The following is a 14,858-nucleotide window of genomic DNA, read 5'->3' on the forward strand; positions in this document are numbered from 1 at the left end:
CTCTATTATTTATTTACTTTACTTGTGCCTATCTATTCTATCTATTTTATTCAGTATGGTTGTGTTCCCTGTATATGCACCTGTAAATATGTATATATGTTTGTAGATGTTTATTACTCTATCATTTATTTATTTATTTTACTTGTACCTGTCTATTCCACTTATTTTATTTTGTTAGTACGTTTGGTTTTGTTCTCCGTGTATGCGCCTGTAAATATGTATATATGTTTGTGCATATTTATGACTCTATTATTTATTTACTTTACTTGTGCCTATCTATTCTATCTATTTTATTCAGTATGGTTGTGTACCCTGTATATGCACCTGTAAATATGTATATACGTTTGTACATGTTTATTGCTCTATTATTTATTTATTTATTTATTTTACTTGTACCTATCTATTCTATCGATTTTATTTTGTTAGTGTGTTTGGTTTTGTTCTCTGTGTATGCACCTGTAAATATGTATATATGTTTGTGCATATTTATGACTCTATTATTTATTTACTTTACTTGTGCCTATCTATTCTATCTATTTTATTCAGTATGTTTGGTTTTGTTCTCTGTATACGCACCTGTAAATATGTATATATGTTTGTACATATTTATTGCTCTATTATTTATTTATTTATTTTACTTGTACCTATCTATTCTATCGATTTTATTTTGTCAGTGTGTTTGGTTTTGTTCCCTGTAGACGCACCTGTAAATATGTATATGTGTTTGTACATGTTTATTACTCTATTATTTATTTATTCATTTTACTTGTACCTATCTATTCTATCGATTTTATTTTGTTAGTGTGTTTGGTTTTGTTCTCTGTATACGCACCTGTAAATATGTATATATGTTTGTGCATATTTATTACTCTATTATTTATAGATTTATTTATTTATTTTACTTGTACCTATCTATTCCATTTATTTTATTTTGTTAGTACGTTTGGTTTCGTTCTCTGTGTATGTGCCTGTAAATATGTATAGATGTTTGTACATATTTATGACTCTATTACTTATTTATTTATTTATTTTAATTGTGCCTATCTATTCTATTTTATTCAGTTAGTATGTTTGGTTTTGTTGTCTGCATATGCACCTATAAATATGTAGATATGTTTGTACATATTTATTTATTTATTTTACTTGTACCCATCTATTCTATTTATTGTATTTTGTTAGTATGTTTGGTTTTGTTCTCTGTATATGCACCTGTAAATATGTATAGATGTTTGTACATATTTATTTACTTTACTTGTACCCATCTATTCTATTTATTGTATTTTGTTAGTATGTTTGGTTTTGTTCTCTGTATATGCACCTGTAAATATGTATAGATGTTTGTACATATTTATTTACTTTACTTGTACCCATCTATTCTATTTATTGTATTTTGTTAGTATGTTTGGTTTTCTTCTCTGTATATGCACCTGTAAATATGTATACATGTTTGTACATATTTATTTATTTATTTTACTTGTACCCATCTATTCTATTTATTTTATTTTGTTAGTATATTTGGTTTTGTTCTCTGTATATGCACCTGTAAATATGTATGTATGCTTGTACATATTTATTTATTTATTTATTTATTTTACTTGTACCTATCTATTCTATTTTATTTTGTTAGTATGTCTGGTTTTCTTCTCTGTATATGCACCTGTAAATATGTATCTATGTTTGTACATATTTATTGCTCTATTTATTTATTTATTTATTTTACTTGTGCCTATTCTATTTATTTTACTTTGTTAGTATGTTTGGTTTTCTTCTCTGTATGTGCACCTGTAAATATGTACATATGTTTGTGCATATTTATTACTCTATTTATTTTACTTGTACCTATCTATTCTATTTATTTTACTTTGTTAGTATGTTTGGTTTTGTTCTCTGTATATGCACCTGTAAATATGTACATATGTTTGTGCATATTTATTACTCTATTTATTTTAGTTGTACCTATCTATTCTATTTATTTTATTTTGTTAGTATGTTTGGTTTTCTTCTCTGTATATGCACCTGTAAATATGTATATATGTTTGTGCATATTTATTACTCTATTTCACTTGTACCTATCTATTCTATTTATTTTATTTTGTTGGTATGTTTGGTTTTCTTCTCTGTATATGCACCTGTAAATATGTACATCTGTTCGTACATATTTATTACTCCATTTATTTATTTATTTCACTTGTACCTATCTATTCTATTTATTTTATTTTGTTAGTACGTTTGGTTTTGTTCTCTGTATATGCATGTATATATGTTTGTACATATTTATTACTCTATTTCACTTGTACCTATCCATTCTATTTATTTTATTTTGTTAGTATGTTTGGCTTTGTTCTCTGTACTTGTACTCTCTTGTGCTTCCCAAGCGCTTAGTACAGTGCTCTGCACACAGTGAGCGCTCAATAAATACGATTGATTGATTGATTGATTGTCTCGCCCTTCTAGACTGTGAGCCCACTGTTGGGTAGGGACTGTCTCTAGATGTTGCCAGCTTGTACTTCCCAAGCGCTTAGTACAGTGCTCTGCACACAGTAAGCGCTCAATAAATACGACTGAATGAATGAAAGAATGAATGAATTGGCACGAATCCGCTCCAGCTCCTCGTACGGTGCTTGGCACATAGTGCGCACTTGAATATCATTTTAAAAAACCCGTGCAAGGTTCGCTTTTTGGAGAGGGCTGGTGGTGTTCGGACCCGGGCCTCCCCCTCTCCATCCCCCCCCCCATCATCAATCGTATTTATTGAGCGCTTACTGTGTGCAGAGCACTGTACTAAGCGCTTGGGAAGTACAAGTTGGCAACATATACAGACAGGCCCTACCCAACAGTGGGCTCACAGTCTAAAAGGGGGAGACAGGGAACAAAACCAAACATACTAACAAAATAAATAGAATATTTATTGAGCGCTTACTGTGTGCAGAGCACTGTACTAAGCGCTTGGGAAGTACAAGTTGGCAACATATAGAGACGGTCCCAACCCAACAGCGGGCTCACAAGTCTAAAAGGGGGAGACAGGGAACAAAACCAAACATACTGACAAAATAAAATAAATAGAATATTTATTGAGCGCTTACTGTGTGCAGAGCACTGTACTAAGCGCTTGGGAAGTACAAGTTGGCAACATATAGAGACGGTCCCTACCCAACAGTGGGCTCACAAGTCTAAAAGGGGGAGACGGAGAACAAAACCAAACATACTAACAAAATAAAATAAATAGAATAGACATGTACAATTAAAATAGAGTAATAAATATGTACAAACATATATACAGGTGCTGTGGGGAAGGGAAGGAGGTAAGATTGGGGATGGAGAGGGGGACGAGGGGGAGAGGAAGGAAGGGGTTCAGTCTGGGAAGGCCTCCTGGAGGAGGTGAGCTCTCAGTAGGGCCTTCTTACCTCCTTCCCTTCCCCACAGCACCTGTATATATGTATATATATTTGTACATATCTATTACTCTATTTATTTATTTTACTTGTACCTATCTATCCTATTTATTTTATTTTGTTAGTATGTTTGGTTTTGTTCTCTGTCTCCCCCTTCTAGACTGTGAGCCCTCTGTTGGGTAGGGACCGTCTCTCTATGTTGCCAACTTGTCATCATCATCATCCTCAATCGTATTTATTGAGCGCTTACTATGTGCAGAGCACTGGACTAAGCGCTTGGGAAGGACAAATTGGCAACATATACTTCCCAAGCGCTTTGTCCAGTGCTCTGCACACAGTAAGCGCTCAATAAATACGATTGATTGATTGATTGATTGATTCCCTCCCGTCCCCCGCCGGCTGGATTTGTTCTCCCTCCTTTCTCGCTGTTGTTGAGGCACCTACCTCCCGGGCGCAGGGAAGGGGGGAAAAAAGTGTAAATTCCTCCCCGGGGGCCTCAGATGGTTTCATTTTTCCCTGACACTGTGCAGGCCCGCGCTTACAACAGTGCTTGGCACACGATAAGCGCCTAACAAATACCCTCTCCCCAAAAACAAAACCAAATTCTGTCTCCCCCTTTTAGACTGTGAACCCACTGTTGGGTAGGGCCTGTCTCTATATGTTGCCAACTTGTCCTTCCCAAGCGCTTAGTGCAGTGCTCTGCACACAGTAAGCGCTCAATAAATACGATTGATTGATTGAAATACCGACATTATTCTTACAATCCCCGTCGCAGGTGTCTGCGGCCTCCTGGGCCGCCCCTCATCATCATCATCATCAGCAATGGTATTTATTGAGCGCTTACTGTGTGCAGAGCACTGGAGTAAGCGCTTGGGAAGTGCAAGTTGGCAACATATAGAGACAGGCCCTGCCCAACAGTGGGCTCACAGTCTAAAAGGGGGAGACAGAGAACAAAACCAAACATACTAACAAAATAAAATAAATAGAATAGATATGTACAAGTAAAATAGAGTAACAAATATGTACAAACATATATATATATATATATATATATATATATATATATATATATACAGGAAACCAAACATACTAACAAAATAAAATGAATAGATATGTACAAGTAAAATAAATAGAGTAACAAATATTTACAAACATATATATATATACAGGTGCTGTGGGGAAGGGAAGGAGGTAAGATGGGGGGGATGGAGAGGGGCACGAGGGGGAGACGAAGGAAGGGGCTCAACCCGCACCCAGGACCGGCCGGGGGCCCCGGGGGGCGGCTCCTCCGGCCCCAAGCCCTTTCTTTCCACCCGAAATCGTCGTCTACCGGGCACCCATCCTCCTCCGACTCTCCACAATTCGTGTATCTATGGCCACATCTATAATTCTATTTTTATTTTATTCATGATGTGCGGATATCTTGAATGCTATTTGTCTATTTTGATGGTATTGACGCCTGTCTACTGGCCTTGTTTTGTTGTCTGTCTCCCCCCTTCTAGACCGTGAGCCCGTTGTTGGGCAGGGATTGTCCCTGCCTGTTGCCGAATTGTACTTTCCAAGCGCCTAGTCCAGTCCTCCGCACTCAGTAGGCGCTCAATAAATACGACTGAATGAATGAATGAATCCGGCTAGGGGTGGGCATCGGGCTAGGAGTGGTCATCCCGCTTGGGGTGACATCCAGCTAGATGTGGGCATCACTAGTGGGGTGACATCCAGCTGGATGTGGGCATCCCTCGTGGGGTGACATCCAGCTAGACGTGGGCATCCCGCTTGGGGTGACATCCAGCTAGACGTGGGCATCCCTACTGGGGTGACATCCAGCTAGACGTGGGCATCCCAAGTGGGGTGACATCCAGCTAGATGTGGGCATCCCTAGTGGGGTGACATCCAGCTAGATGTGGGCATCCCTAGTGGGGTGACATCCAGCTAGATGTGGGCATCCCTCGTGGGGTGACATCCAGCTAGACGTGGGCATCCCGCTTGGGGTGACATCCAGCTAGACGTGGGCATCTCTCGTGGGGTGACATCCAGCTAGATGTGGGCATCCCTCGTGGGGTGACATCCAGATAGACGTGGGCATCCCGCTTGGGGTGACATCCAGCTAGACGTGGGCATCTCTAGTGGGGTGACATCCAGCTAGACGTGGGCATCCCTCGTGGGGTGACATCCAGCTAGATGTGGGCAACCCGATTGGGGTGACATCCAGCTAGATGTGGGCATCCCGGGTGGGGTGACATCCAGCTAGATGTGGGCAACCCGATTGGGGTGACATCCAGCTAGATGTGGGCATCCCAAGTGGGGTGACACCCAGCTAGATGTGGGCATCATTATGTCAGGCCGCCTGCCGGCCTCCCTCCTGCGCCCTAAGCCCTGCGTCCTGCGCCCGGCCTCCGCCTCCCACCACTCGGGCTGGGGAGAGTTAACCCCCCAATGTCGTGCATTTCCCCCTGAAATTAGTTAAATTCTCCCGATCTATCCGCTTTAATGACTTCAGTGGACATAAATAAAATCCAGATGACCAAAAAAGATATATTACCCCCGCCCCCCCACCCTCCGTTACACCGGGCGGGAGATGCGAGGGGCCGCCGGCCACCTCCCCTTCATTCGTTCATTCATTCAATCGTATCGACTGAGCGCTCACTGTGTGCGGAGCACTGGACTAAACGCTTGGGAAGTGCAAGTCGGCAACACACAGAGACGGTCCAAACACAAGGGGCTCACAGTCTAGAAGCAGCGTGGCTCAGCGGAAAGAGCCCGAGCTTTGGAGTCAGAGGTCATGGGTTCGAATCCCGGCTCCGCCACTTGTCAGCTGGGTGACTTTGGGCAAGTCACTTCACTGTGCCTACTGAGAGCGCACCTCCTCCAGGAGGCTTTCCCAGACTGAGCCCCCTCTTTCCTCTCCCCCTCGTCCCCTCTCCATCCCTCCTTCCCTTCCCCACAGCACCCGTATATATGTTTGTACGTATTTATCACTCTATTTATTTTACTTGTACATATCTATTCTATTTATTTCATTTTGTTAATATGTTTGGTTTTGTTCTCCGTCTCCCCCTCCTAGACTGTGAGCCCGCTGTTGGGTAGGGACCGTCTCTCTATGTTGCCAACTTGTACTTCCCAAGCGCTTAGCACAGTGCTCTGCCTACAGTCAGCGCTCAATAAATACGATTGATTGATTGATTGCGCCTCAGTTACCTCCTCTGTAAAATGGGGGTGAAGACTGTGAGCCCCCCGTGGGACAACCTGATCACCTTGCAACCTCCCCAGTTTTTATTAGGACAGTACGTTTTATTTTTAGACTGTGAGCCCACTGTTGGGTAGGGCCCGTCTCTCTAGGTTGCCAACTTGTACTTCCCAAGCGCTTAGTCCAGTGCTCCGCACACAGTAAGCGCTCAATAAATACGATTGATTGCTTACGTTGCAAATGGTAAGCGCTTAATAAATGCCATTATTATTATTATTATTATTAGAAAGTCCCCTGCATCCGCTTCACAGTCTCCCTCTCCCCCGGGCCCCCGACCCCGCGTCTCTCCATCATCATCATCATCATCAATCGTATTTATTGAGCGCTAACTATGTGCAGAGCACTGTACTAAGCGCTTGGGAAGTACAAATTGGCAACATATAGAGACAGTCCCTACCCAACAGTGGGCTCACAGTCTAAGAGGGGGAGACAGAGAACAAAACCAAACATACTAACAAATCCCTCCGACGTGTGTGTGTGTGTGTGTGTGTGTGTGTGTGTTGGGTAGGGACTGCCTCTATATGTTGCCACCCTGTACTTCGGAAGCGCTTAGTGCAGTGCTCCGCACAGAGTAAGCGCTCAATAAATACGATTGATTGATTGATTGATTGATTGTGTGTCTCTCCCCGACGGGTCCCGCGGTAGGCCCGGACGGACACACAGACGGCCAGACAGGGAGAGAGAGAGAGAGAGACCCCCCCACGACCCCCCGGAGGTCAGGCGGGGGGAGGGCTGGAGGAGCCCACTGTTGGGCCCAAATGTCCTTCCCAAGCGCTTAGCACAGTGCTCCGCACACAGTAAGCGCTCAATCAATACGATTGATTGATTGATTGATTGTGTCTCTCCCCGACGGGAGAGAGACTGTTCTAAGGGAGAGAGAGAGAGACCCCCGCGACCCCCCGGAGGTCAGGCGGGGGGAGGGCTGGAGGAGCCCACTGTTGGGCCCATATGTCCTTCCCAAGCGCTTAGCACGCAGTAAGCGCTCAATCAATACGATTGATTGATTGATTGTGTGTCTCTCCCCGATGGGAGAGAGACTGTTCTAAGGGAGAGACCCCCGCGACCCCCCGGAGGTCAGGCGGGGGGAGGGCTGGAGGAGCCCACTGTTGGGCCCATATGTACTTCCCAAGCGCTTAGCACAGTGCTCCGCACGCAGTAAGCGCTCAATCAATACGATTGATTGATTGATTGATTGATTGATGGTGTGCCTCTCCCCGACGGGAGAGAGACCCCCCCGCGACCCCCCGGAGGTCAGGCGGGGGGAGGGCTGGAGGAGCCCACTGTTGGGCCCATATGTACTTCCCAAGCGCTTAGCACGCAGTAAGCGCTCAATCAATACGATTGATTGATTGATTGATTGATTGTGTGTCTCTCCCCGACGGGGGAGAGACTGTTCTAAGGGAGAAAGAGAGACCCCCGCGACCCCCCGGAGGTCAGGAGGGGGGAGGGCCGGAGGAGCCCACTGTTGGGTCCATATGTCCTTCCCAAGCGCTTAGCACGCAGTAAGCGCTCAATCAATACGATTGATTGATTGATTGATTGATTGTGCGCCTCTCCCCGACGGGAGAGAGACTGTTCTAAGGGAGAGAGACCCCCCGGAGGTCAGGCGGGGGGAGGGCCGGAGGAGCCCACTGTTGGGTCCATATGTACTTCCCAAGCGCTTAGCACGCAGTAAGCGCTCAATCAATACGATTGATTGATTGATTGTGCGTCTCTCCCCGACGGGAGAGAGGCTGTTCTAAGAGAGAGAGAGAGAGAGAGACCCCCGCGACCCCCCGGAGGTCAGGCGGGGGGAGGGCCGGAGGAGCCCACTGTTGGGTCCGTATGTACTTCCCAAGCGCTTAGCACGCAGTAAGCGCTCAATCAATACGATTGATTGATTGATTGGTTGATTGTGCGCCTCTCCCCGACTGGAGAGAGACTGTTCTAAGGGAGACAGAGAGGGAGAGACCCCCGCGACCCCCCGGAGGTCAGGCGGGGGGAGGGCCGGAGGAGCCCACTGTTGGGTCCGTATGCCCTTCCCAAGCGCTTAGCACAGTGCTCCGCACGCATTGCTGTGATGTTGCCCGGGGGTGGGGGGGGGGGTCACTTACCCGTCGTGGCCCGGTCGGCGAAGGCGGTGACGGTGTCGTCGGGCCCCGGGGCCCGCAGCCCCTGCCGCCCGCGGTACAGGGCCACCATGAACGGGTGCGGGACCACGGAGGAGCCGTTGCGGGAGGCCGCCCGCCGGGAGCAGCCGCCCGCGGGGCCCGGGACCCGAGGGGACAGCGCCAGGAGGAGCAGCGGGACCAGCGCCGCCGCCGAGGCCCAACGGGACATGGGCCCGGCCCGGGGGGGGGCGGAGGGAGGGAGGGAGGGAGGGGGTCCGGCCGGCCGTCGGTCCGTCCGTCCGTCCGTGGTCAGGGCCCGGGGGGCCCGGCCGGGACACTGTCCGCCCGCACGCCCGGCATCCTGCTTAATAACGGGGGGATCCGAGGGAGGGAGGGAGGGAGGGCGGGGGCTGCGAATCCCACCGCCCCCGCCCCGCCCCGTCGGGCCTCCAGCCCGCTGTGGGGTAGGGCCCCCTCTCTAGAATAATCATCATCATCAGAATGATGGCATCTAGGAAGCGCTTACTACGTGCGAGTATCTGTTCTAAGCGCCGGGGAGGTTACAGGGCGATGGGGCTGTCCCCCAGGCTTCATCCCTGTATATATGGTTGTGCGTATTTATTACTCTGTGTATTTATTTTACTTGTACATTTCCATCCTATCTATTTTATTTTGTTGGTATGTTCGGTTCCGTCCTCCGTCTCCCCCTTTTCGACTGTGAGCCCGCTGTTGGGTAGGGCCCCCTCTCTAGAATAATCATCATCATCAGAATGATGGCATCTAGGAAGCGCTTACTACGTGCGAGTATCTGTTCTAAGCGCCGGGGAGGTTACAGGGCGATGGGGCTGTCCCCCAGGCTTCATCCCTGTGTATCTGGTTGTGCGTATTTATTACTCTATGTATTTATTTTACTTGTACATTTCCATCCTATCTATTTTATTTTGTTGGTATGTTCGGTTCCGTCCTCCGTCTCCCCCTTTTCGACTGTGAGCCCGCTGTGGGGTAGGGCCCCCTCTCTAGAATAATCATCATCATCAGAATGATGGCATCTAGGAAGCGCTTACTACGTGCGAGTATCTGTTCCAAGCGCCGGGGAGGTTACAGGGCGATGGGGCTGTCCCCCAGGCTTCATCCCTGTATATATGGTTGTACGTATGTATTACTCTATGTATTTATTTTACTTGTACGTTTCCATCCTATCTATTTTATTTTGTTGGTATGTTCGGTTCCGTCCTCCGTCTCCCCCTTTTCGACTGTGAGCAGGCTTCATCCCTGTATATATGTGTATATATGGTTGTATGTATATATGTATATACATACATGTGTATATATGGTTGTATATATATATATATATGGTTGTATGGTATATATGGTTTATATGGTTGTACATATTTATTACTCTATTTATTTATGTATTTATTTTACTTGCACCTTTCTATCCTATCTATTTTATTTAGTTGGTATGTTCGGTTCCGTCCTCCGTCTCCCCCTTTTCGACTGTGAGCCCGCCGTTGGGTAGGGACTGTCTCTATGTGTTGCCAATTTGTACTTCCCAAGCTATTTATTTTATTTTGTTGGTATGTTCGGTTCCGTTCTCCATCTCCCCCTTTTAGACTGTGAGCCCGCCGTTGGGTAGGGACTGTCTCTATGTGTTGCCAATTTGTACTTCCCAGGCTATTTATTTTATTTGTTGGTATGTTTGGTTCCGTCCTCCGTCTCCCCTGTTTCGACTGTGAGCCCACTGTTGGGTAGGGACTGTCTCTATGTGTTGCCAATTTGTACTTCCCAGGCTATTTATTTTATTTGTTGGTATGTTTGGTTCCGTCCTCCGTCTCCCCCGTTTCGACTGTGAGCCCACTGTTGGGTAGGGACTGTCTCTATGTGTTGCCAATTAGTACTTCCCAAGCTATTTATTTTATTTTGTTGGTATGTTCGGTTCCGTCCTCCGTCTCCCCCTTTTCGACTGTGAGCCCGCCGTTGGGTAGGGACCGTCTCCATGCGTTGCCAATTTGTCCTTCCCAAGCGCTTAGTACGGTGCTCTGCACAGAGTAAGCACTCAATACATACGATTGATTGATTGATTGATTGATCGATCCCCATTTGACGGGTGAGGTCACCGAGGCCCGGAGAATCAATCAGTCGTATTTATTGAGCGCCTACCACGTGCGGAGGACGGCGCCGAGCGCTTGGGAAGTCCAGGTTGGCAACACGGAGAGACGGTCCCTACCCAACGGCGGGTCTAAAAGGGGGAGACGGAGAATAAAACCAAACGTACTGACAAGATCAAATAAATAGGATGGATGTGTACAAGTAAATCGATCAATCAATCAATCAGTCGTATTTGTTGAGCGCTTACTGTGTGCAGAGCACTGTACTAAGCGCTTGGGAAGTACAAGTTGGCAACACATAGAGACGGTCCCTACCCAACAGTGGGCTCACAGTCTAAAAGGGGGAGATGGAGAACAGAACTGAACGTACCAACAAAATAAAATAGATAGGATAGAAATGTACAAGTAAAATAAATAAATGAATAGAGTGATAAATACGTACAAGCATCTATACAGATATACAGGTGCTGTGGGGAAGGGAAGGAGGTAAGGTGGGGGGATGGAGAGGGGGACGAGGGGGAGAGGAAGGAGGGGGCTCAGTCTGGGAAGGCCTCCTGGAGGAGGGGAGCTCTCAGCAGGGCCTTGAAGGGAGGAAGAGAGGGAGCTTGGCGGGTGGGCAGAGGGATTGGGGGCATTCCAGGCCCGGGGGAGGACGTGGGCTGGGGGTCGATGGCGGGACAGGCGAGAGTGAGGCCTAACGGTGAGGAGGTTAGCGGCGGAGGAGCGGAGGGTGCGGGCTGGGCTGGAGAAGGAGAGAAGGGAGGGGAGGTAGGAGGGGACGAGGGGATGGACAGCCTTGAAGCCCAGGGTGAGGAGTTTCTGCCTGATGCGCAGATTGATTGGGAGCCACTGGAGGTTTTTGAGGAGGGGAGTAACATGCCCAGAGCGTTTCTGGACAAAGAGAAGTGAAGTGACTTGCCCAAAGTCACCCAGCCGACCATTGACGGAGCCGGGATTTGAACCCCTGACCTCTGACTCCAAAGCCCGCGCCCTTTCCACTGAGCCGCGCTGCTTCTCTATGCGGCGCCAGCTTGCGCTTAGTCCAGTGCTCTGCACAAAGTAAGCTGGGAGCCCACCTCTGTTGGGTAGGGACCGGCCCTCTATGTTGCCAACTTGGACTTCCCGAGCGCTTAGTACAGTGCTCTGCATGCAGTAAGTGCTCAATAAAGACGATTGATTGATTGATTGATTGATTGATTGATTGAGCTCGCTGTTGGGTAGGGACCGTCTCTCTATGTTGCCAACTTGGACTTCCCGAGCGCTTAGTACAGTGCTCTGCACGCAGTAAGCACTCAATAAATACGATTGATTGATTGATTGATTGAGCTCACTGTTGGCTAAGGACCGTCTCTCTATGTTGCCAGCTTGGACTTCCCGAGCGCTTAGTACAGTGCTCTGCACGCAGTAAGCACTCAATAAATACGATTGATTGATTGATTGATTGAGCCCACTGTTGGCTAAGGACCGTCTCTCTATGTTGCCAGCTTGGACTTCCCGAGCGCTTAGTACAGTGCTCTGCACGCAGTAAGCGCTCAATAAATACAATTGATTGATTGATTGAGCCCACTGTTGGGTAGGGACCGTCTCTCTATGTTGCCAGCTTGGACTTCCCAAGCGCTTAGTACAGTGCTCTGCACACAGTAAGCCGTGAGCCCACCTTCTAGACTGTGGGCCCACTGTTGGGTAGGGACCGTCTCAATATGTTGCCAACTTGGACTTCCTAAGCGCTTAGTACAGTGCTCTGCACGCAGTAAGCGCTCAATGAATACGATTGATTGATTGATTGATTGATTGATTGATTGAGCCCACTGTTGCGTAGGGACTGTCTATGTTGCCAGCTTGGACTTCCCAAGCGCTTAGTACAGTGCTCTGCACACGGTAAGCCATGTGCCCACCTTCTAGACTGTGGGCCCACTGTTGGGTAGGGACCATCTCGATATGTTGCCAACTTGGACTTCCTAAGCGTGTAGTACAGTGCTCTGCACGCAGTAAGCGCTCAATAAATATGATTGATTGATTGATTGATTGATTGAGCCCACTGTTGGGTAGGGACCGTCTCTCTATGTTGCCAGCTTGGACTTCCCAAGTGCTTAGTACAGTGCTCGGCACACAGTAAGCGCTCAATAAATGCGATTGATTGATTGATTGATTAAGCGGAGGGGGCACGGCCCGGGGGGCACAGACGGGCACGGGCCGGGGAGCTCTCACTCACTCACTCACTCACTCTTCGTTCGTATTTATTGAGCGCTTACCACGTGCTCACTAAGCGCTTGGGAGAGACATTATGGCAAGACAGACCGGCCACCTGCGCCCACGGCGAGCCGACGGACGGTGCGGGTGGCAGGCGGCGGGACAAGTAACGAGGCAGGACTAGGACGGGAAAACCAAGCAGAGGGTCAAGGGTCAGACCGGGGGCCCCGTCGGGCCGGGCCCCACCGTGCCTTGCCCTCCACGACCCCCCCAGGGGCATTAAGGCCTTTTCACACACACACCCCCAACGGCTCCTCCGCCAACCATGAAAACGAGGCAGGAGGGCCGGGCCGGGGGCCGGAGCCCGGTCACCCCCGCACCCGGCCCCCCGCGTCTCCGCCTACACGTGCACAGCCCACCAAGCCCGCGCGGACACAAAGCCCCGCACACCGCGCATGCACTTCTGCCCCCTTGCACACATTCCCTCGTGCCCCCATAAATATGCACAAACACACGCACACCTCCTTGCGCACCGTCCCACGTGCCCCTAGAAACTGACCCACACACATACACACCTGCCCCCGGCACACATTCCCTCATGCCCCCATAAACATGCACAAATGCACACACGCTCCCTTGCACACCGTCCCACGTGCCCCTAGAAACAGACCCACACACATGCACACACAGGCCTTGCACACATTCCCTCGTGCCCCCATAAGCATGCACAAACAGCTGCACAAACGCACGCACGTCCCCTTGCACACCATCCCGCGTGCCCCTAGAAAGAGACCCACACACATGCACGCACACCCCTTGCACACCTTCCCACGTGCCCCTAGAAACAGACCCACACACATGCACGCACACCCCTTGCACACATTCCCTCGTGCCCCCATAAACATGCACAGACGCACGCACACCTCCTTGCACACCTTCCCACATGCCCCTAGAAACAGACCCACACACATGCAAGCACGTCCCATTGCACACCTTCCCACAGCCCCCATCAACACACGCAAACACCCCCGCACCCCCACACACCCCTTCCCACCCCTACCGAATCACTGCGCCATTTTTGAGCCCCGCTGGTGTCCGTGGAGGATGGCCCGCCTGCACTTCCCCGGGTGAAGCATCCATCCTACCGTCCGTCTGTCTCCCCTTCTAGACTGTAAACGCATCTGTTTTTTGTTGTTGTTGTTTCTATGGTATTTGTTAAGCGCTTACTATGTGCCAAGCACTGTTCTAAGCGCTGGGATGGATATAGGGTAATAATAATGATGAGGATGGCATGTGTTAAGCGCTTGCTATGTGCCAAGTGCTGGGGTAGGTACAAGGTAATCAGGGTGTCCCACGTGGGGCTCACAGGCTTCATCCCCATTTGACAGACGAGGTCACCGAGGCACAGAGAAATGAGGTGACTTGCCCAAAGTCACACAGCTGATAGGGGGCACGAGCGGGATCAGAAGCCCCGATTCTTTCCATCAAACCACGCTGCTTCTCACACTTTTAATCCTCGTTTTACAGATGAGGTAACCGAGGACCAGAGAAGTGGAGCCGGGATTAGAACCCACGACCTCAGACTCCCAAGCCCCCGTCCTTCTCTCGTTGTGGGCGAGGAGCGGGTCTTCGGACTCTATCGGGCTTCGCCGAACGCTCAGTACAGTGGCCTGCCCACAGTAGGGGCTCAGTAAGTACCATTGATGGATGGAGCGTGCCTTGGCCGTGCTCGTCTCCCCGTGGTTGCGAGGATGCGGTCGGCCGGTTCCCCTGCCCTCCCAACAGCCGGAGATTTGTGCCAGGGCCTCTCGTGCTGATCCCTCTGCGGAGCCCT

The 14,858-nt window shown here is 48.7% G+C and overlaps 1 protein-coding gene across 1 annotated transcript in view; it reads right to left on the reverse strand.

The window, feature by feature from the left end:
- GDF7 (growth differentiation factor 7) overlaps positions 1-8,955 on the reverse strand; it is a 12,886-nt gene extending 3,931 nt beyond the window's left edge. The window contains 1 exon segment of the mRNA XM_038750876.1: positions 8,730-8,955. Within this exon segment, the coding sequence (XP_038606804.1) occupies positions 8,730-8,955 (226 nt within the window).
- Between the last annotated feature and the right edge of the window lie 5,903 nt (positions 8,956-14,858).

This window comes from Tachyglossus aculeatus, chromosome 9, assembly GCF_015852505.1.
Source record: "Tachyglossus aculeatus isolate mTacAcu1 chromosome 9, mTacAcu1.pri, whole genome shotgun sequence".
Taxonomy (NCBI): domain Eukaryota; kingdom Metazoa; phylum Chordata; class Mammalia; order Monotremata; family Tachyglossidae; genus Tachyglossus; species Tachyglossus aculeatus.